Below are 25,337 nucleotides of genomic sequence, written 5' to 3'. Positions count from 1 at the left end.
CTCCTCGATTCTCTATCTCCGATGGACCGAGGTCCCAACGGCATAGTTCACTTGTGCTTTTAAAATTGTGAAATCGGTGTCCTGAATAATGAGGGAGAGGAGGTAGGACACAGAGAGGCACAAATGTGGGGTGCCAGGCTGGACACTGGTCAGGGGTCAGACTATGGCATAGATTGAGGAGCACTGGCGCTCAGCTCTCTGCGGGTTTCAATCATGCCCCTGCCCTCAACAGTGACCCGCTGACAGTGCCGACGCAGTCCCAGCACCCTGGAGTGATGTGACACATACCTTCAGAGGGTGGGAAATAGGAGTGGGTGGTGACAGACCAGGCCAAATCCTAAGGGAATCGGGTGAGTATGAGGGCCTCCCTAGCACTCCGGGCTTGTCGGACTCTAGCTGCTATTGCCTGTCCTGCAGCCTCCAGCTGGTCCTCTGGTTCCTCCCTGGGCTTTCCCTGCAGCCCCTGCTGGGCAGCACTGCCTCATCATCCTTATCCTCATCCTCCTCCTCCTCCTCAGAGGTGGCCACATGTTCCTCATCACCAACTTCCAGCTCATTGACCCGCTGCTGTGCGAGGTTGTGGAGGGCACAGCAAATCACTAAAAAGCGGGTGAGCCTCCGGGGGCTGTACTGGAGTGCACCACCAGAGAGGTCAAGGCATTGGAATCGCATCTTGATGAGTCCGATGCACCACTCAATGACAGCCCGGGTGGCCAAATGTGCCTCGTTGTACCGGGTCTCTGCTACAGTCTCCGGCCTCCATACTGGCGTCATTAGCCAGATCCTCAGCGGATATCCCTTATCCCCAAGAGCCAGCTACCCATCATGGGATGGTCCTCGAAGCGGTCAGGGATGACCCACTGCCCCAGGATGTAGCTGTCGTGCTCACTCACCGGGAAGTGTACACACACGTGTATGATCTTCATCTGGTGGTCACACATGAGCTGTATGTTCAGGGAGTGGAACCCCTTTCAGTTAATGTTGGGCCCTCCAAGAAGGCCTGGTGAGCACAGGGCAACACGCGTGACATCTATTACCCCCTGGATCTGGGGCATTCTGGAGATTGTGGAGGAACCTGCTACCCAGGTATCTTGCTGAACCTGCTTAATGTCAAAAACAATGTAGTCCTCTGCCCGGGGATACATGGCATTCGTGGCCTGCCAGATGACCTGTGGGCTGTGGCCTGAGAGATGCCACACAGGTTCCCGCTCAAGCCCTGGAAGGATCGTGAGGCGCAAACGTTCAGGGCTGCAGTGACCTTGACGGCCACGGGAAATAGGTTTTCTCCTCCTCCATGCGGTGCCAAGTCTACGAGGATATGGCACAGATGCTGCAACAGCTCCTTGTTGAGGCGGAGTCTCTTTCGACACGCGCTGTCTATAATCTGTTCAAATGACCAGCGGTGACTGTACACCCTGGGCCATCACAGCAAGGTAGTACAGTGGTTAGCACTGTTGTTTCACAGCTCCGGGACCCAGGTTCAATTCCTGGCTTGGGTCATGTCTGAGCGGAGGCTGCACGTTTTCCCCGTGTCTGCATGGGTTTCCTCTGGGTGCTCTGGTTTCCTCCCGCAGTCCAAAGATGTGCAGGCTAGGTGGATTGGCCATGCTAAATTGCCCTTACTGTCCAAAAAGGTGAGTTGGGGTTGCTGGGTTACGGGGATTGGGGGACTGCGGAGAGTCCCCCATTCCCCGCCAAGCACAGGGGCAGCAAATCCAGCATCTCTGGGCTCTTTGCCTGTGAGCAAAGATGGCTTCGTCTGTGAGCAAAGATGGCTACTCACCTCCTCGGCTCCCCACAGAAGCCCTTCTGACAGGTTCACGTTTTTAAAAGGGAGTACTAATTGGCACCAGTGTGACCACTTGCTGGAGAGGCTGATAAATGACCTGAGGCTGTTGGATCAGGGATTGGCTCTGTTAATTGTATGGAAATTGGGCTTAAGTGGTGATGATTGGTTTCTCGCTACACTCTGGTGAGATCCTGATTTTAGATAGGGGAGTAGGCCAGTTGCGTCACCAGCTGTTTGGTGCCTGGCACGGTTCCAGTTTTCGGCCTCTCCCACGATTCACCCGCCTCGTTTCGCTCGAACGAGAGCACAGTGAGGGCTAAAACTCACGCCCAGAGTCCTGTTTCAGGCACGCTGAGCGGGGTGATTCTCAACGGCTGCAGTGCCGAGAAACACCCCGTTCTTCAATGGCACTCTGCCTTTTTTTAGGCCTCGGCGGGGAATGCTCGGTCGAGGCCCTGCTTACATAATCTCCTGCATTGACGAGCTCAGCTCGCCAGTCCCGCAAGATGACTCGCAGATTCGACGCTATTTCTAAAGGCAGCCCCGATCTTTCAACCTACCTCAGGGATTCCAATGCAGCCTCCGGACCCCCCCCACTGCACCAAACCTACCTTTTCCAGGGTCCTCGAGCCCCCCCCCTTCACTCCACCTCCTATGGGCAAGGCACTCCGGGGCCCGATCCCTGGCATGGGCAACCTGGCATCTTGCCAGTGTCATCCTGGTACTCTGGCAGTGCCAAGGTACCTGGGTGCCAGCAGGAGTGCCGGGATGCCATCCTGCTTAATGCTTGACCACCTGCAGGCCTCCAATTGCCTGGGGACCCCCCACCCCCGCAGGTGCCATTGCACCTGGTCTATTGTTTTGCGGACCAGTGCTGAACAGTGCCCTGGAAAGGTCTGACACGTGCCACCGTTACTTCCCGGGCGCCGGGAGAATCTGGTGCAGACATACTTAAATGAGCCGAATGGTTGATTTAAATGTGCTAATCTAGATCACGCTGAGTGAGGGCGCGATCTGGATCGCAATGTCTCATGCGATTCAACGGAATCTCGTGAGACATTTCAACCATTGCAAATCTTGTGAGAGGCCTCTTGCAAGATTTACCAGCTCGTCGCATCACCGGGTTCGTCGCAATGAGGTTGATAAATCACGCCCTTTAATCCTGTTTCCATCTCACCACAAATGTCCTCAGACCTGCTGAGCATTTCCAGCATTTTCTGTTTCCATTTCATTTTTTGTGTTGTCGACCCACACATTCATGAAAAATGTTATCACAATTCCCTTTGTTATTTTCAAGTCAGGTCTCAAGATCCTCTCACTTTGCAGAGCTACATGAGCCTAAGTCATAGATATATATGGCACTAATCATTGACTGTATTGATTAATTTCATAGGGCATTACTGTCAATGTAGCATAAATTAAGAAGAACAACAAAACTTCATATTTGCAACATGCCTTTAACCTAATGAAACATCTCACAGCACTTTATAATAATAATCTTTATGAGTGTCACAAGTAGACTTACAGTAACACTGCAATGAAGTTACTGAGAAAAGCCCCTAGTCGCCACATTCCGGCACCTGTTCGGATAGACTGAGGGACAATTCAGAATGTCCAAATTACCTAACCTGCACATCTTTCGAGACTTGTTGGAGGAAACCGGAGCACCCGGAGGAAACCCACGCAGACATGGGGAGAACGTGCAGACTCCGCACAGACAGTGACCCAAGCCGGGAATCGAGCCTTTACAGGAGCATTATAAAACAAAGCCGAAAGAGATGTTAGCACAGGTGACCAAAACAATTAAGTTTTAGGTAGGGTTTATAAGAGAAAAGTGGAGTAGGGTTGTGAAGAAGTGTGGGGAGGCTAAACGGCTTGGACCATTGAAGGAACAGTCATCAGTGGTGGAGCAATTATGACTGGGATTAGACAAGAGACCAGAATTATAAGAACAGCGTTTTCTTTGAGGATTGTGGGTTGGAGGAGATTGCAGAGATATAGAGGGACATGGTCTTGGAAGAATAATATTCATTCATTTATTGAGATTGGTGCACCATTATAGTTAAATATAGCAGAACAGAAATTGAGCTCTGGGGGTGAAATGGGTCACTTGCTAGCTTAATGCCAGCTCATTTCACACATGCCTATTTATTCTTTCACATTCAGTAGGGCAGGGAGTAAAACAGACTTCCAATTTATTACCGCCTGTTTTGATCTACTATCAGAAACGAATTTCATCACCTATGGCACAGTAGCACAGTGGTTAGCACTGTCTCTTCACAGCGCCAGGGTCCCAGGTTCGATTCCCAGCTTGGGTCACTGTTTGCGCGGAGTCTGCAGGTTCTTCCCATGTCTGCGTGGGTTTCCTCCGAGTGCTCCGGTTTCCTCCCACAAGTCCAGAAAGACCTGCTGTGAGGTAATTTGGACATTCTGAATTCTTCCTCAGTGTACCCAAACAGGTGCCCAAATGTGGTGACTCGGGGATTTTCACAGTAATTGCAGTGTTAATGTAAACCTACTTGTGTGACATTAAGAAAGATTATTATTATTATTATATAATTGCCCAAATCTTGGTTGTAGGCTGGAACTATAATTCAACTATAACATCCAACTAAACATATTTGAATCCAAACTTTTATCTCCTGTGTTTTGATTCGCAGCACTGATCTGAGCTGTGTGGAAGTCAACCATACCTTACCTGCTGGCTTGAGAAGGCATAAACATTACAGTGAGTAGCTTGCACTGAGGAAAACATTTGCCTGAGAACCTATACTATACAATAATTTTTTCAAACAATCTCCTTTCAAAATGTGTGTTAAAGTGATGGCTTTCTGAGTGCACGTAAAATGTGGGCGTACCTTCACACAATCAAATAATTAGGATTAATAGTCTTACTGAAGAAGCATGAACTCTGTAGGTACTGCAGCATCGTTACAACTGAAGGTTAATTGCGAGTGAGATTGAACCAAGCTATTTCCTCTAAATGGAATATTTTGGAGTTGACATTCCAGTACACATAATAAACACTGAGAAAGATGTGCCCAGTTTTTAAATTGATAAATATTGATTTTCACAGTAACTTCATTGCAGTGTTAATATAAGCCTACTTGTGACAATAATAACAATTATTATTATTATTGTCATAGAATTTGATCATCACAATACTGATTGTTTATTTCAGCAGTTTAACAGTGTTCAGGGTACTGAGTAAATTGGCCCCTCTTCAGTTACAGTTATCGCATCAAGTCAACACCTAGAAGCTGGAAGTTCAGAACTCTGATATGCCTTCTTATATTTTACATAAACCAGGCTGCTGATTGAAATGTCTTCACTCATGACAACAACAATGAAGGTTTTTTTTGTAATGGAGGGTCTCTACTTGAGAGTCCTTAGAGGTGTTTTGACACTGCATAAACATTGATCATTTGTGCATGTGTTTTCTTTTCTGAAAGGTGATTGGAAAAATGGTACTAAATTATTTAAAACAGATGGAACATAATGCCTTATTTTTATGCTGTTCTTTGTACACTTTATTCAAAATCCAACAAAATTGGGAACAGTAAGAAGTCTTACAACACCTGGTTAAAGTCCAACATGTTTGTTTCAAACACTAGCTTTCGGAGCACTGCTCCTTCATCAGGTGAATCGGGTGAAGGAGCAGTGCTCCGAAAGCTAGTGTTTGAAACAAACATGTTGGACTTTAACCTGGTGTTGTAAGACTTCTTACTGTGCTCACCCCAGTCCAACGCCGGCATCTCCACATCACAACAAAATTGAGACAGTGAAATGCAATTTATATGGTTCTGTATCTTAACTTGTCCAAATGAAATTGATAGCAGTTGTGAAAAAGGCATATGGGACACTTGACTTTATCAATCGAGACGTAGATTACAAAAGCAGCGAGGTCATGTTGGGGTTGAATAGAATTTTGTGGAGGCCACAGCTGGAGTACTGTGTGCAATTCTGGTCACCACATTATAGGAAAGATGTGATTGCATTGGAGGGGGTGCAGAGGCGATTCACCAGGACATTGCAAGGGATGGAGCATTTAAGTTATGAAGTGAGGTTGGATAGGCTTGGGTTGTTTTCACTGGAGCAAAGAAGATTGAAGGGCGACTTGATCGAAATGTACAAGATTATGAGGGGCATGGACAGGATGAATAGGGAGCAGCTGATCCCCTTAGGTGAAGAGTCAGTTACGAGGGGACACAAGTTTAATATCAGGGCCGGGAGGTTTAGGGGGATTTGTGGAAAATCTTTTTTGCCCAGAGGCTGGCGGCAGTCTGGAATGCACTGCCTGGGAGGGTGGTAGAGGCAGGTTGCCTCACATCCTTTAAAAAGTACCTGGATGAGCACTTGGCACATCATGACATTCAAGGCTATTGGCCAGGTGATATTAGATAGGCAGGTCAGGTGTCTTTAATGTGTTGGTGCAGACTCGATGGGCCGCAAGGCCTCTTCTGTGCTGTATTATTCTGTGATTCTTTTATGGGAGAAAAACCCACGTTAGAATTCTTAAAATAATATATTCCCTGATGATGATTTCAATATGAATTGATTAGGAGCACTTTTAAAGATGTTTAAAAATAATTTCATTAAACATAAAAACACATGCAAGAAATAATATTTATTTTACAAAACATTAAGATACTTGTATGTTGTGTATGAGTTTTGAATAAAGGTAAAAGCAGTGGAGCATCATAAACGATATGCTGTCAAAGGTTTGGCTATTTCCTTGTTCTACTGCACCATCAAGAAGCCATAGTTTCTCAGAGTTACTGTGAATACATTGTATTTAAGCCCACTTGAAGTTCATTGAGCAAATTGCATAATTATTGTTCCCAGGAGGTAACTAATTGAACTGATTCACTTGTATGCCATCAGGAGTTGTCTATTACTTCAGAAACTTGAAATCTGCCATTAACTCTTAATTTAGGAACAGTACAAGCAGAGTTATCTGAGAGACCCTACAAAAGGTTTGAGTATTTTTGCGGTAAGGGGCAACATCTTTATGAAAAGGTTTTTGACAACCTTTTTTCCATTTCTTCACAAACATGTTATGTCAGATATACAATGTGTTAAAAATTGTAATCACCTCACTTGTGTCAGGAAATAGAGGTGATTTTAAATAACCTATATTTACATTTGTGGGCATTAGAAATAATGTACAGCTTTAAGTAAGTTTAATTTTGTGTTTTTGTGCAAAAAAGAGTAGCTTCATTTTAAGCAAAGGTTTTTAAGCAAACCTACATGTCTGTGGGTTTTGTCATTTTAAATTGTGTTTGCATTGTAATTAAAGGATTTGCAACATGAAAATAAACAGGATTTAAAGAAAGACTAGGCTGTTGCTTATCAACCAGGGGCAACTCTAGGTTAGAAAGAATTTTTGAGCCTAGTGTTAAGCTGGGCCCGGGAGGAGCTGGACAACACCAGAAAGCTGCAAAAAGCAGACTCCCCAAAAAAACAAAATCCAGAAACCAAAGAGTTGGGACAAAAAGTATGCCTCACAAAGACAGTTAAGTTAAAGGACCAAAGAACAAGAAGATGAGCACGGTCCTGTTGGGCGAAGTTCAAGTAAAAAGCAGAGAAAATGCTCTGAGTTAAAGAAACAATTGCAAGAACCAGATTTAAGGTAAGAAGCCGGACATCTGAGGTAAAGCAAACATTTGGTGACATCTTAATACATCCTGTGAAGCAGTAGTGTTCTGTGGACATGGTTGGGTACCTGAGAGATAGTGTGGAAGCTTGAATGTACGTGGTAATCCAAGACAGCGGAATACTGAAAGGAGAGATTGAAATCCTAGAAGTGAATCCTCGGGGAGGGCATCCAAGAGAAAACTTTGTTTGGGGAAATAGCCAAGGCATATTTTTCCAAGAGTAGAGTTTGGAAACACTCTCGTGAAAGTCAGGTTCCAGTGAGACCAGTTGTCCCATGGTATGATAAGCTTCTGGGGGGCGGGGATTTAATGAGAAATCCACAGCAGTTGTGTTCGGTGGCATTTGCCACTTAGTTTCAGGGTGTGGTGTGTCTGACCACAGTTGGCCTGTTGGTTTACATGGACTGTGTATTTACCAAGAACATTAGCGTACAGGATAGATTTTGTAACTTGTGTGATCCTTACAAAATCTGTGTACATCTGTGAAGATGTAGGTGGGGTTAAGGAGTATTGTATTATAGTCAATCCTTTCATGTCTAATAAACATTTCACTCTTTTTTTTTAAAGGGAATTGGCAGTCCTATAACTCTGTTCATCAACATCTCTGAACAAAAAATAAAAGTTACAGTCTATTGAGCCAGGGTTCCATTCTGGGACCTGACTGCCCAGTAGTAACATAAGCTGGGATCATAACACTTGTATATAATATCAGTGTGTTAAACCCTTTTATTTTCTGAAGACAGTCCAATTTATTACATTCCTACAATTCTTAACGCAGAAATTTTGAACATAAAACAAAATATGTTTTTTATACCAGCGATGTTTGCACTCTTTCTCTGGTCATCTGTTATTTAAATACCACAGGCTGCTGAGGTAAAATTGTTACTCAGGATTACATATCAAGATTTATGAAAGCATATTTCCTTCACTGTCAAAAGTTCTATTTTAGATGACTAAAATGTAGCATTACTACAATGCTGAACTCACTGTGAATCAAACCTTCTCATTGTTTAGATATGATCATTTACTCAGAACATTAAGAGTCATATTTACCAAGTAATTAATGAAATTCTAAGTTTAAAACATTATTTACAACTACTTATATATTTTGATTGATGTGTGAAGCACATTGGCACTTACGGATACTATAATAATATATATTGTGTATGAAATTTTCCTGTAATTCATTGTAAGTTATTCACCTGTAAACCTGTGAAGGAATGCATAACCACATTAGAATGTCAATTTGACAACTTTAAACAAAAAAAATCATACAGTAAATATAATAAAACATATCGGCAGGGGTGAGGTAAGAGCTGTAATCTCTGATTCAGACAGCATTTGTAAACCTTTCTGGTGTTACTTTTATTGTTTATATATAATATAGGAATGAAAACATTCAGCCACCTAGTCCACCCTGTCATGAAGCATAACATACAAAACCCACTGCCTAGTTGTAACTCAACCCTATTCTGGCACCAAGCTCATATCTCTCTAATTCCTGGTAGATCAGGAATTATATCCTCAATTTGAGGTATAATCTTGTATTTCACTCCTGAGTACCAATTATTCTACATTAAATACCGTAGAGAAGATATCGATCAAAATTTGGTTGGGTTGGATGTGCACATTATTCAACTGTTTATTACATCTCAATAAAATATGTAGGATTTGCTTAATAAATCTATAATTTGTATTGAAAGTTCTTCTCAAATAGAAATGCTATGCATGAGAGGGCCAAAACGAATGCTAGGATGCTGCTAGACATTCATGTTTTATGTCACCTAATCCTGACATGCATTAAACATGAGTGCATAAAATTGCATTATTAACAGTATACCTTTTAGAAATACGCAAAAACCGCCTCAAATGTTCGGCAATGTCAATAGGTTATTTTAATAATACTGGGTGAAACTGTTTTATCGTCACTTGGCTAAGACTGAGAACTAATTAGTTAAATTAATTATCTTGGTTGTACAATGTCAAATTTCCGATTACACTTTTGTTTTTCATTACATTTGTTTGACTGTTATTAAAGCTTGAAGTAAAAATAATTTGGCAAAAACAGAATGGAGACAGGAATTTCTATTTGTACTTGGAATAAGAAAATGAAAACTTAAAGAACAGTTCAACTCCCTGCTGCACTGAATGTTTCAATGTTTGCTTAATGTTTTGCTAATCACTAGTTACATATTATTTTCATTTAGTTGATAGAATTTGGTAATATTTCACCTTGGAGTTAACATTAATATTTCCAGTTGATTGTTGATTGATATCTCTGATGTGCATCAAATGGGCAGCAAATTGAACCTATATTATTACTGCATGACTTTGGTATCATTCACTTGGGTAGCAGTCTATAGAGGTTTCAAGCTTATGTTGATCTGACTGAATATTTGTTAACTTCACCAGGTTTTAAAGTACCGGTACATGACATGGCAACCCTATAAATAGCAATGCCTTTTGTGTTGCTCCTGCCTAAAAAGTTATTTTTCTATTTGAATAGGTATTGCACTGATGTTTAAGAATACTGGTGAAGGTGACTGAAATTTCTAGCTGTCTCTTTCAGAGCACTATTTTAAAATTTCAATTACATTGAATTGCTACATTTCCTATTATTGGGTGAAGATTTCTTCTAGTAAGATTGAATACTTATTCTTTATAAATGTGTTTATTATTTTGCTTTGCCGACTACACAGAAGAAATCTACCCTTTTGTTCTCTCTTGAATTTCTGTTAATACTTTCTTTTGCTTTTTTGCATTAATTCCTGTTCTTATTTACAGTGGAAGTCAAGGCATAAACATGCAAACTATCCGATTGCCATATGCAAATATGGAATGTTCAGAGGCTCTGATGTTCACTCCATGTCCACAAGGAGTCATTCACACAGAGGCTGTAAGACAATGTTGTTTGTGTTCGCCTCATGCCATTTCTTTCCTGAGAATCTGTCGAGACGTTCTTTTTCTTTGTGCATCACAAGTGGCCGAGTTCAGTGCTGTGATCGCTATCTTGGCTTTCATCATTTGATAGAATGTCTCCAGCATGATGAGCTCCTGACGTGGAGATGCCAGAGAGCTCAGAGGGCAGTAATGTCCCTTTCTTCACATTGACCAGTTCTTTTTCCCTTGCGACAGCTCCTTGTTGGCCTCCTTTAACACGTTTCCATTTCATCCTCCGGTTCTGGAACCAGACCTTGACCTAAAACAATTCAGAGCTGATTATCATGTGATTATCATATCAATTCTGCCTGTATATTACAATGATCACAAGTAAACATGTCATCATCTTAATGATGACCTTTTTATAGTTTTGTATTAACACAGTGACATGAATAGCATTAGGTTCCTTGTTATCAGTTATCAAAATGATTTTTTTAAACTGGTGCTCTTCCAGCTTTTGACTGTCCCCCAAACAAAAGCATCACAATTTGACAAGCATTTCCATGAAGATAGTTTTCATTTTAAGATGAGCACGTCCAAGTTATTTGTTCATAAATAAATACGGTAAATGGTGTTGTGTTCATTAACATGCACTCTGTAAGCAAGTCCTTCACTCTTTGTCTGCTGCTCCATTCTAAGCTGTTTCTCTTGGCAGTTTTATTATGCAAGGAGACTTGCCTTTCACTTTCAGGGGCAGAGTGAAGCAACAGTCTACAAGACAACCGTGGCTACAATGGGAATTGGGCACACGCTGTTGGTATTATTTAGAACCACATAGTAATAATAGCTTACTGTCACAAGTCGGCTTTAATGAAGTTACTGTCAAAAGCCCCTAGTCTCCACATTCCGGTGCCTGTACAGGGAGACCGACCGGTACGGGAATTGAACCCACGCTGCTGCCTTGTTCTGCATTACAAGCCAGCTATTTAGCCCAGTGTGCTAAACCAGCCCCATGGACTAACTACCCTGCAACTGAGCTAATCAGCTCCCACTGTGTGGTGTCCAGGGTTAGAAATTGTCATTTTACCTTTTAGACCTGTGTTCATACCAAGCCTGGCTGAATAGACTGAAAGGCTCCATTGCAAATAACCCACAGGAAGCCAGGTTGTGTAGCCTCAGCCCAGTATTTTCATGAAGTTGGGACTGAGTCACATTGTTAGGGCAGAATCATAGCATTTAATGATACTACACCAATTTGAGAATGTTTAATACTGGGTGCCAAAAGTGGAAAATGTTCCAATACTAGTCTAAATCAACTTGATTAGAAAAATGACACATAATAATTGAAAAAAGTTACGAAAGTTGCAACAAAGTTACAACAAAGAAGGCAAGCTATTTGAATCCTTTACAAAAGGACTAGTTAATTCACACTGAAGAAATATCATATTGAATTCAAAGCATTCACTCAGTCTCCTTCTCCACAGACGGGGTTAGTATGCCCAGCACTTGCTATTTTTATTTGTTTTGGAGAAGCTAGGATTGTTCTTCATCAAGAAGAAAAGGATGAAGGGAGTTTTAACAGGAGTGTTCATAATGAGAAAAGGATTTGATAGAGTAAATAAGGAGAAGTTGTTTCCACTGGCTGGTAGGTTAGTAACTCTAGGGCATAAATCTAAGATAACTGGCGCGTTTGGCGCGGTGCCAGCCACGGGCCGCTGGAATCGGCAGGGCCGCCAATTCTCCAGGCCGGGTGGGCCGAGCGGCCGCCCCGATACGACAGAGTCCCATCGGCACCATTCACCCCTGGTCGTTGCCGGCGGGAACTCTGTGGAACGCTCAGGGGACGGGCTGGGGGGGGAGCTGCTCCGATGGGGTCTGGCCCGCGATTGAGGCCTACCAATCGGTGGATCGGTCTCTCCCCCGCCCCGGGCCTACTTTCCGGCGTGGCCGGCCCCTGAACACCGACCCCATGTTGGGTTGGGGCAGGCGCGTGTAAGAAGTACCCCGCGCATGTGCAGGGTGGCGCAGCCCAACTGCGCATGTGCAGAATTGAGCTGGCCCAACTGCGCATGCGCACTCGAATGCACTGCTTGAAAGGAAGGTGAAATAAGGTTCAATTCTAAGTTTCAAAGTGAAACTGGATGTAAACTTGAAAAATAAAACATTTTTAGGCTTTGGACGAAAGAACGAAAGAGCATTATTAACGAACACAATCTATCAAAGAGCCAGAACGGTATGGTGGGCTGAATGGCCTCCTTAGGACGGGATTCTCTGTCCTCCCCCCGGCGTGTTCTCGGCAGAGGGAGGAGGTCCACCATTGGCCGGCAGCGGGATATTTTGTTCCCGCCGCTGTCAATAGGATTTCCCATTGAATCCACCGCATAACATTGGGAAACCTGTGGCAAGGGTGTGCCGTGGGTGGGACTGGAAGATCCAGCATGAACAGTGTTCTTTGAACACTGAACAATGTAAGTAAACTTGCATTACATAGAAAATAGAACATACAGTGCAGAAGGAGGCCATTCGGCCCATCGAGTCTGCACCGATCCACTTAAGCCCTCACTTCCACCCAACCCCGTAACCCAATAACCCCTCTTGAACGTTTTGGCCACGAAGGGCAATTTATCATGGCCAATCCACCTAGCCTGCACGCCTTTGAACTGTGGGAGGAAACCGGAGCACCCGGAGGAAACCCACGCAGACACGGGGAGAATGTGCAGACTCCACACAGACAGTGACCCAGCGGGGAATCGAACCTTGGACCCTGGCGCTGTGAAGCCACAGTGCTAGCCACTTGTGCTGCCTGTGCTTTAATGTAGTAGCTACGTGCAGTTAATTTTCCCTCTCAGAGAAATATTCCACTCGTGTTGAATGCCTGTTCTCCATCATTAGTGATACCATTTTCAACAATATATTATGTGACTGTTAACAAGTGTCTGCACAGAGAAGTACAGTAATAAATAAAAAGCAGCTCTTCAATATGTCTGCAGTGTTTGCCTTCAGAAGTAAAAGTAGGAAGGGCCCCTTATAATGAAAGAATACATTAATATGAAGTTAGAAGAATATGAATTAAACTGCTTCTTATTGCAATATATTGCCTTCTTGTTTATTCTTGAACTTTATTTCTTAGATAAATATGATCCACTCAGATACTAATAGAAATGTTTTGTTAGAAAATCCTGAAGGATTACATGAGCTAACAAAATGTAGTTGTCGGGTATTCCCAGGCTGCAAGCCAGGAATTCCTGATGTAAAATAAACTGCCTGCGAGGCATTATCCAACATGGCACCGGGCTAGACATCTGCTGCGATCATCAGTTTCAGACATTTTTACTGTCGCAGAGAAAGAGATACGTCTTCACGCAACTACCAGATCACTGAGGTCAGTTAGTTCTGAAGAAGGTTTCGTCTGAAGATACTGTAATCACGCTTCAAAAATACATTGATCGTTCTGCTTATTTTCCTATTATTTTCTGGATAGGGCGATTAAACTAATCTCACAAGTAGAAATAATCGCTTATTTCATCAGCCTGATGGGATGGGTAGAAATGCCCCAAAGTATACTCACTATAGGGAAGGTGCTGACATATTAACATGCACATGACCACACAGCCGGGCTGGCTGTAGTTTCAAACCTGCTCACTTAGTTCTCCATCTCAGCCACAATTTACAGGGCCAAATAACATGGAAGCCAACAAAGAGTTTACAATGTCCACAAGAATAGGATGCTTTTCTCCATATTCAACGCAATTATTTTATTTTCTCTTCTAGTTTAGCTGCTCTTCCTTAACAATCAATCCTTCGCAGAGCAATCCTTCTCTGTGACCTCCTCCAATGTCACTCTTGGCCCACCAGCTAAGCATATTTTCAAAAATGGCCACAATTAATTTGTTCTTTGATGATTGTCCTTATGAGGAACTGCTGAGTTTCTGCAAAGCAACTACCCTTAAATTGCATAGTTAAGATTGGGAAACCTTTGTGTTAGAATGAGTATGATCATATAGCGGGAAAGAGTGGCATGGAACATCTTTCTGTCACAGATTGGGTTTCACAAGTTTATCTTGGTGCAAGTAGAGAAAAATGGGCTCAATTTAATAGTTATTATGCAATGTGTTTGCCTCGCGAGCAAGGTTGTGATCTAAATATTCCAGAGTACTTGACATTTTGAAAAGACAGATAAAACAAAAAAGAGGGGAGAGGGTAGCCCGAGTGATAAAGGATGGCATAGGCAGTAATGAGGATGGATACTGGCTCAGAAGAACAGGAAGTGCAATAAACATGAGTGGAGATAAGAAATAAAAAGGAACAGAAAACACTGGTGAGTTTAGATTACAGGACCCTTCGCAGTAGCTATACTCTTGGACTTGATATTAATCTAGAAATGAAAAGAGTTTCTAACAAATGTAATGCAGTAATTATGGTGATGGGATGGGATGGGGGTGTTGCAGTGGTGGTCTCTTCAATCTTCATACAGACCAGACAAATCAAAGTGGCAGAAATGATTCGGAGGACGAGTACATAGACTGCATTTGAGAAATTTACCAAGAACAATATGTCAAGGAAGAGGTTATTTTAGATCTTGCCTTGGATAATGAGAAAAAGTTAATGAGGAATCTTATAGTAAGGGATTCTGTGGGAAAGAGCGCTCATAATATAATAATAATCACTTATTGTCACAAGTAGGCTTCAATGAAGTTACTGTGAAAAGCCTCGAGTTGCCACATTCTGGCACCTGTTCGGGGAGGCTGGTACGGGAATTGAACCCATGCTGCTGCCTTGTTCTGCATTACAAGCCAGCTATTTAGCCCACTGTGCTAAACCAGCCCCGATAGCATTTTGGGTTTAAGTGTGACATATTTAAGTCCAAAAGTAGCATATCAAACTTCAATAAAGTGAATTACATAGGTAATTTAAGGCAAGTTGGCTGAGGTAGATTGGGAAACCAGTTCATGATGTAGGATGGCAGAGGAACAATGACAAACATTCGAAGAAGTGCTTCATAATTCTAATAAATAAACAATGAATATATAATGAATATACTGAGAAATAAAAAACAGCATGGGAAAAGTGATAAAAATGAAAGAGGTTAAGGGTGGCATTAAATTAAATGAGCTTTATGAGGGGAAAAGTTCAGTTGTTGAGGCCATGATTTGCAATTAGCCCACACCCAATTCTATTGAGATGGACAGCACTTAAACATGGTGCTGCCTCCTCACTTCATTAAATGTAACATTCAGCCATCCTCAGCCCACTATCAGCAGAGAGTCCAGCAGCATGCATGAAAGTGTCTGTTTCAGCTACCCTTCATATCTTAAAGGCAGTCTATCTCTCTTAAAGGGAAGCAGCACTCGTCATAAGTAAGTTGCTGTTTACTCTGCCCGAGAACAACCAGCCAAAATTGAGTAACAGCTGAGAGGGAGGGGGTTACCAGGTTTACTCATTCTGCACTGAAAGTATTTTGTATGAGGTCAAAAGGAGGACAAAAGCTCCCAAGGCACACCCAGAGTAGTGAGTGGGAGCAGGTGCCCAGGGACGCCAATTTCCTAGTCTTGCCCTGAGGACCTGGCTGCAGTGCTGCAGGAAGTTTCATTCTCTCATATGGATAGTCAAGGACAGTGAATAACTCTTCAAAGAGATCTCTTACCTATTACACCACCAACCTCTCACACTGCACACGGCTCTCAAGGCATTACAATCCCATCACTCACTCATTGGCAATCACAAGCAGTCAAGACTCAGGACTAACATTGAGCTTTTCCACCCTCACACACTTTCCAATGCTGCCAGCCTCACTTAGCACTTCTACACACCTCCAGCTATTCAACTGTGGTAGGGACATCACCAAAATATGCTCAGTGATATCCTTCATTTCCTCTTGCAGGAAGAGGCAAACAGGAGGAGGACAGGTCTACCTCCTTTACCTGCAATCTCTGGAGGAGGCAGTGTTCCTCATGTGACCAGCAGTTGCTAAGATTCTGTATCCAGTGTTGCCAAGAACATCCCGGTGAACAGTATGCCTCTTCTCACCACCCACCACCCAGCCATCCTGCAGTCTGGCATGATGGCATGACCATCTTGCTTGCCGACCTTCTCACCTTCCCTCACTCCAATCCTCCCGTTCCGCATTTATGCTTCCAAACACCCAAGAACAACTGCCTGAACAGCCATGGCAGTCTCATGAGAAAGGTGGGAGCTAATATCGACTACTGAGAAAGAAACACCGTCATTCAATCTGGCAATCACAGCCACAAGCTCAGATACTGACAGTAGGTGTACCTTCACATGTCCTGTAATGGTGGCATAGCGTGAAACACACTGGACAGAAGTAGATTGAAGCCAGACTATGGGTAAAAGACAGCACATGACCCAGCTCACTGAAAGGAAATGGGAAGTATATATGAGAATGCAGACGATGATGCACAGCAAATGCTTGGTGCATTGGCTGGCCTGCGACAGAGCATATTACTGTCAAGGGAAATAGAGGGGTCCAGCTCCAACATGGCATAGGGCATCGCACAGAATTTGGTGCCCAGCCTTTCCAGCATGGAAATAATGGCCAGCTCCATGGCAACACTTGCAGACACTATGTGATGTTAAGGTCCAGATAGCCATCCTCTGGTTTGTTGTGATGGCCTACTTGCTTCAGGATAAAGGGCTCATGGCTGCTATCGGGCAAATATCTCACAGACAGTCAGCAATAGATCATCACTCGATGCTAGCTGACGATGTCAAGTGATAATCTGCACAATGAAGACTTGGGTCCAATTCATATCTTTCATCTCCCAGAGATCCTGCAAGCATCCCTCAGGAACTGGGATTGGAGGAGACTGCTTACAGGATGTTGCATACTCTAATGAAGCAACATCACATGACTCATGCACACCCTCCTTCAGCTCAGATCCACACACAATGATGGAGCTTCTAAGATAGGTAGCTGGGTTGTCAAATAATGAGACACGCAGCAAAAGTAAGCAGAAACAAACAGGACATCGGGGGTGAGTGGCACAGGAGGCACCATACTCACCAGCTGGACGCAGATACTAAGCTTCAGAAATCATCGACAATGATCGAGAACTATTCTGAAAAAGCAGCAGAAAATGTTTAAAGTTTTGTCAACATTTTCTGACACAGTGCACAATTTGAGAAAGACTGGAGGATTCCATCTCCTACATGACTGCTATGAGCCAGGATTCTCCAATAATGGGGCTATGTCCCCCACGCCCGCCAGAAAACAGACGCGAATCACGGGCGCGAATCACGGGCGTGATTCTCCAAATTAGAGGACGGCTTTGTCAAAGGGAGGTCGTGTCTGACAAATCTGTTAGAGTTCTTTGAGGAGGTAACAAGGAAGTTAGACAAAGGGGAACCAGTGGACGTGATTTATTTAGATTTCCGGAAGGCCTTTGACAAGGTGCCGTATAGGAGACTGTTAAATAAGTTAAAAGCCCATGGTGTTAAGGATAAGATCCTGGCATGGATAGAGGATTGGCTGACTGGCAGAAGGCAGAGAATGGGGATAAAGGGGTCTTTTTCAGGATGACAGCCGTGACTAGTGATGTACCTCGGGGGTCTCTGCTGGGACCACAACTTTTCACAATATACATTAATGATCTGGAAGAAGGAACTGAAGGCACTGTTGCTAAGTTTGCAGATGATACAAAGATCTGAAGACGGACAGGTAGTAGTGAGGAAGCAAGGAGGTTGCAGAAGGATTTGGACAAACTGGGAGAGTGGGCAATGAAGTGTCAAATGAAATACAATGTGGAAAAGTGTGAGATTATGGACTTTGGAAGGAGGAATTTAGGCATAGACTATTTTCTAAATGGGGAAATGCTTAGGAAATAGAAAGGTACTTGGGAGACCTTGTTCACGATTCTCTTAAGGTTAATGTGCAGGTTCAGTTGGCAGTTAAGAAGGCAAATGCAATGTTAGCAATAATGTCAAGAGGGCTAGAATGCAAGACCAGGGATCTACTTCTGAGGCTGTATAAGGCTCTGGCCAGACACCATTTGGAATATTGTGAGCAGTTTTGGGCTCCGTATCTAAGGAAGGATGCACTGGCCTTGGAAAGGGTCCAGAGGAGATTCACAAGAATGAGCCCTGGAATTAATAACTTGTCGTATGAGGAACGGTTGAGGACTCTGGGTCTGTACTCGTTGGAGTTTAGAAGGATGAGGGGGGATCTTATTGAAACTTACAAGATACTGCGAGGCCTGGATAGAGTGGACATGGATAGGATGTTTCCACTTGTAGGAAAAACTAGAACTAGATGACACCATCTCAGATTAAAGGGACAATCCTTTAAAAATGACATGAGGAGGAATTTCTTCAGCCAGAGGGTGGTGAATCTGTGGAACTCTTTACCGCAGAAGGCAGTGGAAGCCAAATCATTGAGTGTCTTTAAGACTGAGTTAGATAGTTTCTTGATTAATAAGGGGATCAGGGGTTATGGGGAGGAGGTAGGAGAATGGGGATGAGAAAATATCAGCCATGATTGAATGGCGGAGCAGACTCGATGGGCCGAGTGGCCTATTTCTGCTCCTATGTCTTATGTTTTATGGTCTAAGGGGGCCAGCTGGGCCCCGGCGAGCGCCACGCAGCTCCTGCTGCCGATACGAGGCCCTGCGCTTCCGGCCGCGGGTCCATGCATCCGCGTGGCATGGCAGACCCACACAGCGGGCCGGCGAGGAAGAAAGTAGGCCCCCCCCAGATCACGCGCACCCGCCGATCGGTGGCCCCCGATTGCGAGCCTGGGCGTTGTAGAGACACCACACGGAGACTGATCCCCTGCCCCCCACCAGGACAGCCACCGCAGCCGCGACGCCAAGCTCCTGCTGGGCGGAACCATACGAGAACCACGCCGGCGGGAACTTGGCCGGTCGACCGTGGAGAATCGCCGCGGGGGCCTCTTTGAACGGCCCCCTATCGGGGCTGCGTCGACCACGCGCTCATGACTGCCGGCGATTCTCCGCTTGCCGGAGAATTGCGCGAATGAGTCGCAGGTCCGACGTCCCATTCTCCACCCCCGCATTGGACGCGATTGCGGTGCGAGGACTCGGAGAATCCCAGCCAGGATCTCTCAGATCTTTGTGCTGATGATTAGATCCACAGAAGGAGTGTTCACCTGCATGGAGAATCAGAGGTGATAGGTGACCGAATGCATGTTGATAATGACCAATGGCTTGCACATTCTGTCTGCCGCTTGAAAGATAATGGGAGAAAACCTCACTTTGGCCTTTTGTAGCACATCACTGAAGTGCAGCAAAGTACCCTCCAGCACTTGACTAGGAGGGAAATGCAGGTGATCCATGAGAGGGAGGTTGGAGAAAGCAGGGACTCTGCTCAAAGCCACTCCCATTCCTCCTCCCTCCACCCGTTGGCCACAGGTCGCAGCCCCCTGATGGTCACTCTGCCCCTGCACAGATGCATGTGTGTAGAGTCAACTGTCCCACTTGTGTCCATGAATGTGCCCAAGTTAAGTGCAGAAGTTGATGGATTCCTGGCTGTTTCCCAACATGCTGGAATTTCTTTGATGTTTTAACCTCCCACACACACTGATATGCGCACACCCCCCTCTCCCCCCCATCCCCACCTCCCCCAGCAAGCTAATATTCCTCACAAAGAGGAACAGTGACAGGTTAAATGATTGGACAAGAAGGGCGTAGATAAAATGTTATATGGGAAAATGTGAGGTTATTCCCTTTGGTAGGAATAATTGGAAAATAACATTTTTAAATGGTGACAAACTGTGTGCATAGGGATTTGGGTGCCCTTATACAGCATGTCAGCATGCAAGTACAGAAAGCAATTGAGAAGGTAAATTATATGTTCATAGCAGTAGATTTGCAAAACTAGAACTAGGAAGTCTTACTATAAATGTATAAGGCTTTGGTGAAATCACATCTGGAGTATTGTCTATGGTAAGGTAAAGTCACCATAGTCCCAGATGACATTTTCCCCTTCGAGGGGAGAGCTGACGGTGGTGATTTAACCTGAGGCAGCAGGCAAGGTTGAGAAGCAGGGCCTTTATGAATAATCTCAGCCTGTATGGGAATTGAACTCATGCTTCTGGCCTTACATCATGAACCAGCTGCCTAGTCCTAAACTGGGTTGCTTTGGTTTTCATACTTAAGGAAGGATATGCTTGCCTTAGAGGAAATGCAACCAAGGTTCATTCAATTGATTCCTGGGATGGGAGGGCTGAGTTGAGTGGAATATGTTCCCGACATTTAGAAGAATAAGAGGTGACCCACGGCAGCCTTCACGCCCACTTCCGGGGCCGTTTCTCCCCCCCCCCCCCCCCCCCCCCCCGGGCGGGGTTGGAGAGCGGCCCCACGCGTCATGGCGGCGCGGCCTTGACGACGGTCATCAAAGCCGCACGTCAAGCCGTGGCGGCTTGATCTTGCGGGACGGCGGAGGGAAAAGAGGGCATCTGGCGCCCGTTTCACAACGGCAGCGAGCAGGTGTGTTTGCTGCCGTGTTGAAACAGACGTGAAGGCCCGGCCGCTCGCCCCAGCGGCCTCAGAGAATCGCCGCTCGCCGTAAAAAACGGTGAGCGGCGATTCGTGGCGTGGGTCGGGTGTGGAGGGGGGAGAATAGCGGGAGGGCGTGATAAAATGTCGGGAGGCCCTCCCGCTATTCTCCCACCCAGCGTGGGGGACGGAGAATCGCGCCCATTAAATGTGTAATGGGCTTGGCAGGGTGGACAGAGGTTGCCTCCTTGGCTGGAGAATCCAGGAGGTAAAAGGTTGACCATTTGGGACAAGGTGACAAGAAATTTTTTTTTTTAAATGATCTTTATTGTCACAAGTAAGCTTACAGTAACACTGCAATGAAGTTATTGTGAAAAGCCCCTAGTCGCCACATTCTGGCGCCCCTTCGGGTCAACTGAAGGAGAATTCTGAATGTCCAATTCACCTAATAGGCACATCTTTCGGGACTTGTGGGAGGAATCTGGAGCACCCAGAGGAAACCCACACAGACACGGGGAGAACGTGCAAACTCCGCACAGACAGTGACCCAAGTCGGGAATCAGACCTGCGATCCTGGCGCTGTGAAACCACAGTGCTAACCACTATGCTACCATGATTCACTCAAAAGGTTGTGAATCTATGGAATTTTCTACCCTAGGAGGTTGTGGATATTCAGTTATTGAGTATATTCAAGATTGAAGTTTATTTTTGTACTGTAGGAGAATGAAGGTGTATGGAAATCAGACAGGAAAGTGGAGTTAATGTCAAAGATCAGCCATGATGCACTTGAATTATAGAGCAGGCTTGAGGGGCCAAATGGCCTGATTCTGTTCCTATTTCTTATCTTCTTATGTCAAATAGAAAATGAACCAAATGCCAAATACACATGCTGGGAAGTTCCTTGGCTGTTCTTCCAATTGACAATTGTATCTTCAGCGGGAGATTGGTGGAAATTGCATAAACATTTCTGTCCATCGTCTAGAAAGTTATGCCAGCTAATCAGGACAATCCCCAAGGAAGTTCCCAGTGGTGGTATGTGTCAGATGTTAGAGATTACATCCAATGTGGACACAGTTTTTATTTAAGAATCTTCTGGCATTTGGCTAAAAACATAATTTTATGTTTTTTGAGTGAAATTTATTCTGAATCCAATACACCCAATAAAAGCAAACCTGGCAGTCAGTGCATCTCAGGATATTGCAGCTACACGGCCTGTGATCCTTTTGTCCACCAATTTTTGCTGGATGGAAAAACATGAACTGTGCATGCCTGATTTCCCTTAATGCACCTCCTATCAGCACCTTCCCTGCTGCAGATTCACTCCTAAATTGTAAATTACAAGTGCATTTGAGACAAACATGTTCACAATTTCTCTGCATGTAATATACAGACAAAATGATTTTCAACTAGCTGAACTGAATGCAATCCTAATAAGGTGATTGCTGCTTCCTAAGGAGATGTATGATGTAAACCCTAACAGCAGTGAGGGGATAAGTTCCCGCTTCAGGCAGAATAAGATAGCTGAAGGTAAATGGCAATCAGAGTTTGACCACTACTCATTGACTACTCTCAGTCGGATGAACAAGCCAAGTGAAGCAAGGATCCAAAGTCTGTCATTTAGAGGGTGAATGCTGGATGAGTTGCCAGCGTCAACTGCTAGTAAGGTCAACCTCTAACTCGATTGTTTATCATGCAGAAGGTTTGGGAGTCGAGTTGTCACTAGTTTGTGAATGGGTGCCCAAGAAAATCAATGCAATTTGAAAACTTTGCTCAAAAAACAGCAAACAGTGCAATTCTCAAAAACATGCCATCCCCATAATTTCAATCTGGCCCATTTGGTGGGAAGGATCTGCTTTTGGTAAAATTATCTTTAAAACAGTGTCAGCAATTTCAGAAAGTCAGTTTATGCTTTATGTAGCTTACATTTACAATTTGCCATTCTTTGTGTTGGTTCAGTTAATTTCAACTGGATTGCACTGGAAGAAAAATCACAAATTACTGAAACTTCTACCCCACCATCACCGCCTGGTGAACAGTCGCAGCCAGAAGGTTGGGTCTTACAAACAGTTGGTTCTGGCAGCTCACCCAGCTCTCAACTCTGGGACTTTGCCTCATTTGCATGCTAACCCTACTGAGAGTAGTAAATGAGTAATGATTAAACTCTTGTTTAATTATAAACCTCTGAAACCAAACATAATGTAAGAACACTGCTTGGGTAATAAACAGAGTTCAAACAAAAGCTCTAAGAAAGATTATCTGTGATAGTTTGGACATGTTTCAAAACAGCTGGAATACATGGCTGCATGGAACAAAACTTCAAGGAAGACCAAGGTAGCACTGGATAGACAATATGAAATACTTAAAATAGAAAAGGTTACAGCTAACTCAAGAGACCACGCTGATTTGTTCGGGACCAACTACAGAGGAGTGAATTCATTCAGCCCCATCATTGCTGTTGAGCTGACGAATGGGAATTTAGTAGCTGAATGCTTCGGGTGGAACTCACACCACAGATCTGAAATGGTTCCATTTGATACCCAGGCAGTTCTGATCTTCGCCAGGACAGTGGAAAGGAAGCAATATTTCACATCATATTCTCTGGGCCGTAAAAAGGAACGATCATCTCACAGTTATCTCTCCTGATTGTGACAAAATTATATAAAATGAACACCGTGGAAAGAGTTTTGGGAAAATGTGCTTAAAAAATGCCAGGTGAGGAATTGATCAAACTAACTTGCGTCACCCACCATGATGGAAGAACCCACTATGCAGGGTTATGCAAGTGGAAGGGCCATTGGATATGGTGTGGCTGGCTTCCAGCTCGTGTCTATGGAACCAGATTCCAACAAGATTCAGTGCTTTCAGGAAAGAAGGGAAAAAATAAAAGAGACAATGCTTTAAAAAGATAAAAGAGCACCGAAAAATGTAATCTTGGAAGTTATCTGAGCAATGCTTAAGTATCTATACTTAATTTATTTGTACCAAATACCTATCCTATTTTTACAGAGATTTACTGCATTTATGGGTTAACACCTCAGTCAAAGTAACAGTGAAAGAAATCTGGTATACACCTTTTGGGTCTTTGCAGAATTACTCAACATCATTTTCAAGCTACAATATTTAATCCTTTGAATTGATTGCTGAAATAAAATGTAAAACCAATTTACAGACAAATTCCCCATCCATAATTTAATCAAATATAAAAACAATGATAACACTTATATAACCTTTGCACAGTTTTCTTATGGTGCAATTTAATGGAGTGTTCTGGATTAGCTACTATTTCTATACCAGTATAATATGAAAGATTGATGTATTAATGCACCTGTTGCCGAATGTCAAAAGCTTCTTCTGTTTCCTTAGTCGACAAGTTTCTTCGTATTTATGTCATACAGAATGATGAATAAGCTGTTGCTTTAAAAGGTCGGCAAATAAATAGCCACAAGCTGAGTCTTCTGCTGTCCATGTGGGACCAGACTTTGACAACTTAATTTGTATTCTCAAATGCATATTGAAAGTTTGGAGTATGGGTTGAGGATTAGCTCGACAGTCAGGTTTTGTTTGTGTCATTCAACCATTCCAATGTAAATGTTCCGATTGCACCACATTTTGTTTCAATAACCTTGCCTATCTGTTCTATTTTTATTTCATTTCTCACAACTCTTTCTCATTTGCTGACAATATTGGTAAGTAAGATAAATTGGACAATACTTGAATGATGCAAAGCTACATTTTATGAAGCTCATTGTTTTGTGTTTCACCCGAATATGGTCCCATTTAAAAGCTTTCTTCTTAAGATGGCACATTTAAAATGTATCGATGGGGCAGATTTTCCTCTTTTTTTCTTTGATGTTGTAGGTTTCATGATTTTGGGAGAGTCATTTTCAAGGAAAAGATTTGACAATGAATTACATCTGGTTTGAGTTTTGAAAGAAAGTAACTTCGTACAGATTTAAAAATCGGAAAAGGAAGAGTGATTGGCTGGCATGGTGAGTAGGTGGGTGGGTGCCATTTGGGAGAGGGGTGATAAAGTTCTGGTTACTTGGGACATGAGGAAAGATCAAATTGGGATGTGGGACAATAGGAACATTGCGGGGGGTTTGAGGTGGTAACCTGGTGAATGCGGTTTTGGTGTTTTCAGGCAGTGACTCAGAGGAGGAAGTGATATCTGGCGGTGGCCTATAATTTTAACGTGAAATTAGAGGGAATCCTCCCACATGTCTTGGTTTCATGTTCAGTGAGGTATATTTTTAAAAGATTTCCTTTTGCTAGCAGTCTGCATTGTTCCCTTCAAGGACTGTTGGTTAGGCAGGGAGTAGACCTTGGGCGTGATTCTCCCAACGGGAGACTAAGTGCCGACCCGGAGTGAAAACCGGAGTGTTTCACTCCGGCGTCGGAAGCCGCTCCTCGCCCCCTATTTTCCGACCCCTAGGGGGCGAGGAGCGGCGCTGCATCAATTCCGCACGCCGGGCCTTGGCGCCCGCGTCAAAGCAGCAGCACCTGAATAACGCGGCCGGCGGTGCCTAAATGCGTCACCCG

At 43.9% G+C, this 25,337-nt stretch overlaps 1 protein-coding gene across 1 annotated transcript in view; it reads right to left on the bottom strand.

Moving 5' to 3' along the window:
- Positions 1 to 8,035: 8,035 nt before the first annotated feature.
- Positions 8,036 to 25,337, bottom strand: part of meox2a (mesenchyme homeobox 2a) — a 63,416-nt gene continuing 46,114 nt past the window's right edge. Inside the window, exon 3 of the mRNA XM_038797479.1 lies at positions 8,036 to 10,645. Coding sequence (XP_038653407.1) covers positions 10,421 to 10,645 — 225 coding nt within the window. The 3' untranslated portion in view covers positions 8,036 to 10,420. The remainder of the gene's footprint in view (positions 10,646 to 25,337) is intronic.

This window comes from Scyliorhinus canicula, chromosome 5, assembly GCF_902713615.1.
Source record: "Scyliorhinus canicula chromosome 5, sScyCan1.1, whole genome shotgun sequence".
Lineage (NCBI taxonomy): Eukaryota > Metazoa > Chordata > Chondrichthyes > Carcharhiniformes > Scyliorhinidae > Scyliorhinus > Scyliorhinus canicula.
Note: the sequence above shows the minus strand (reverse complement) of the source record. Positions and strands in the feature narration are given on the sequence as shown.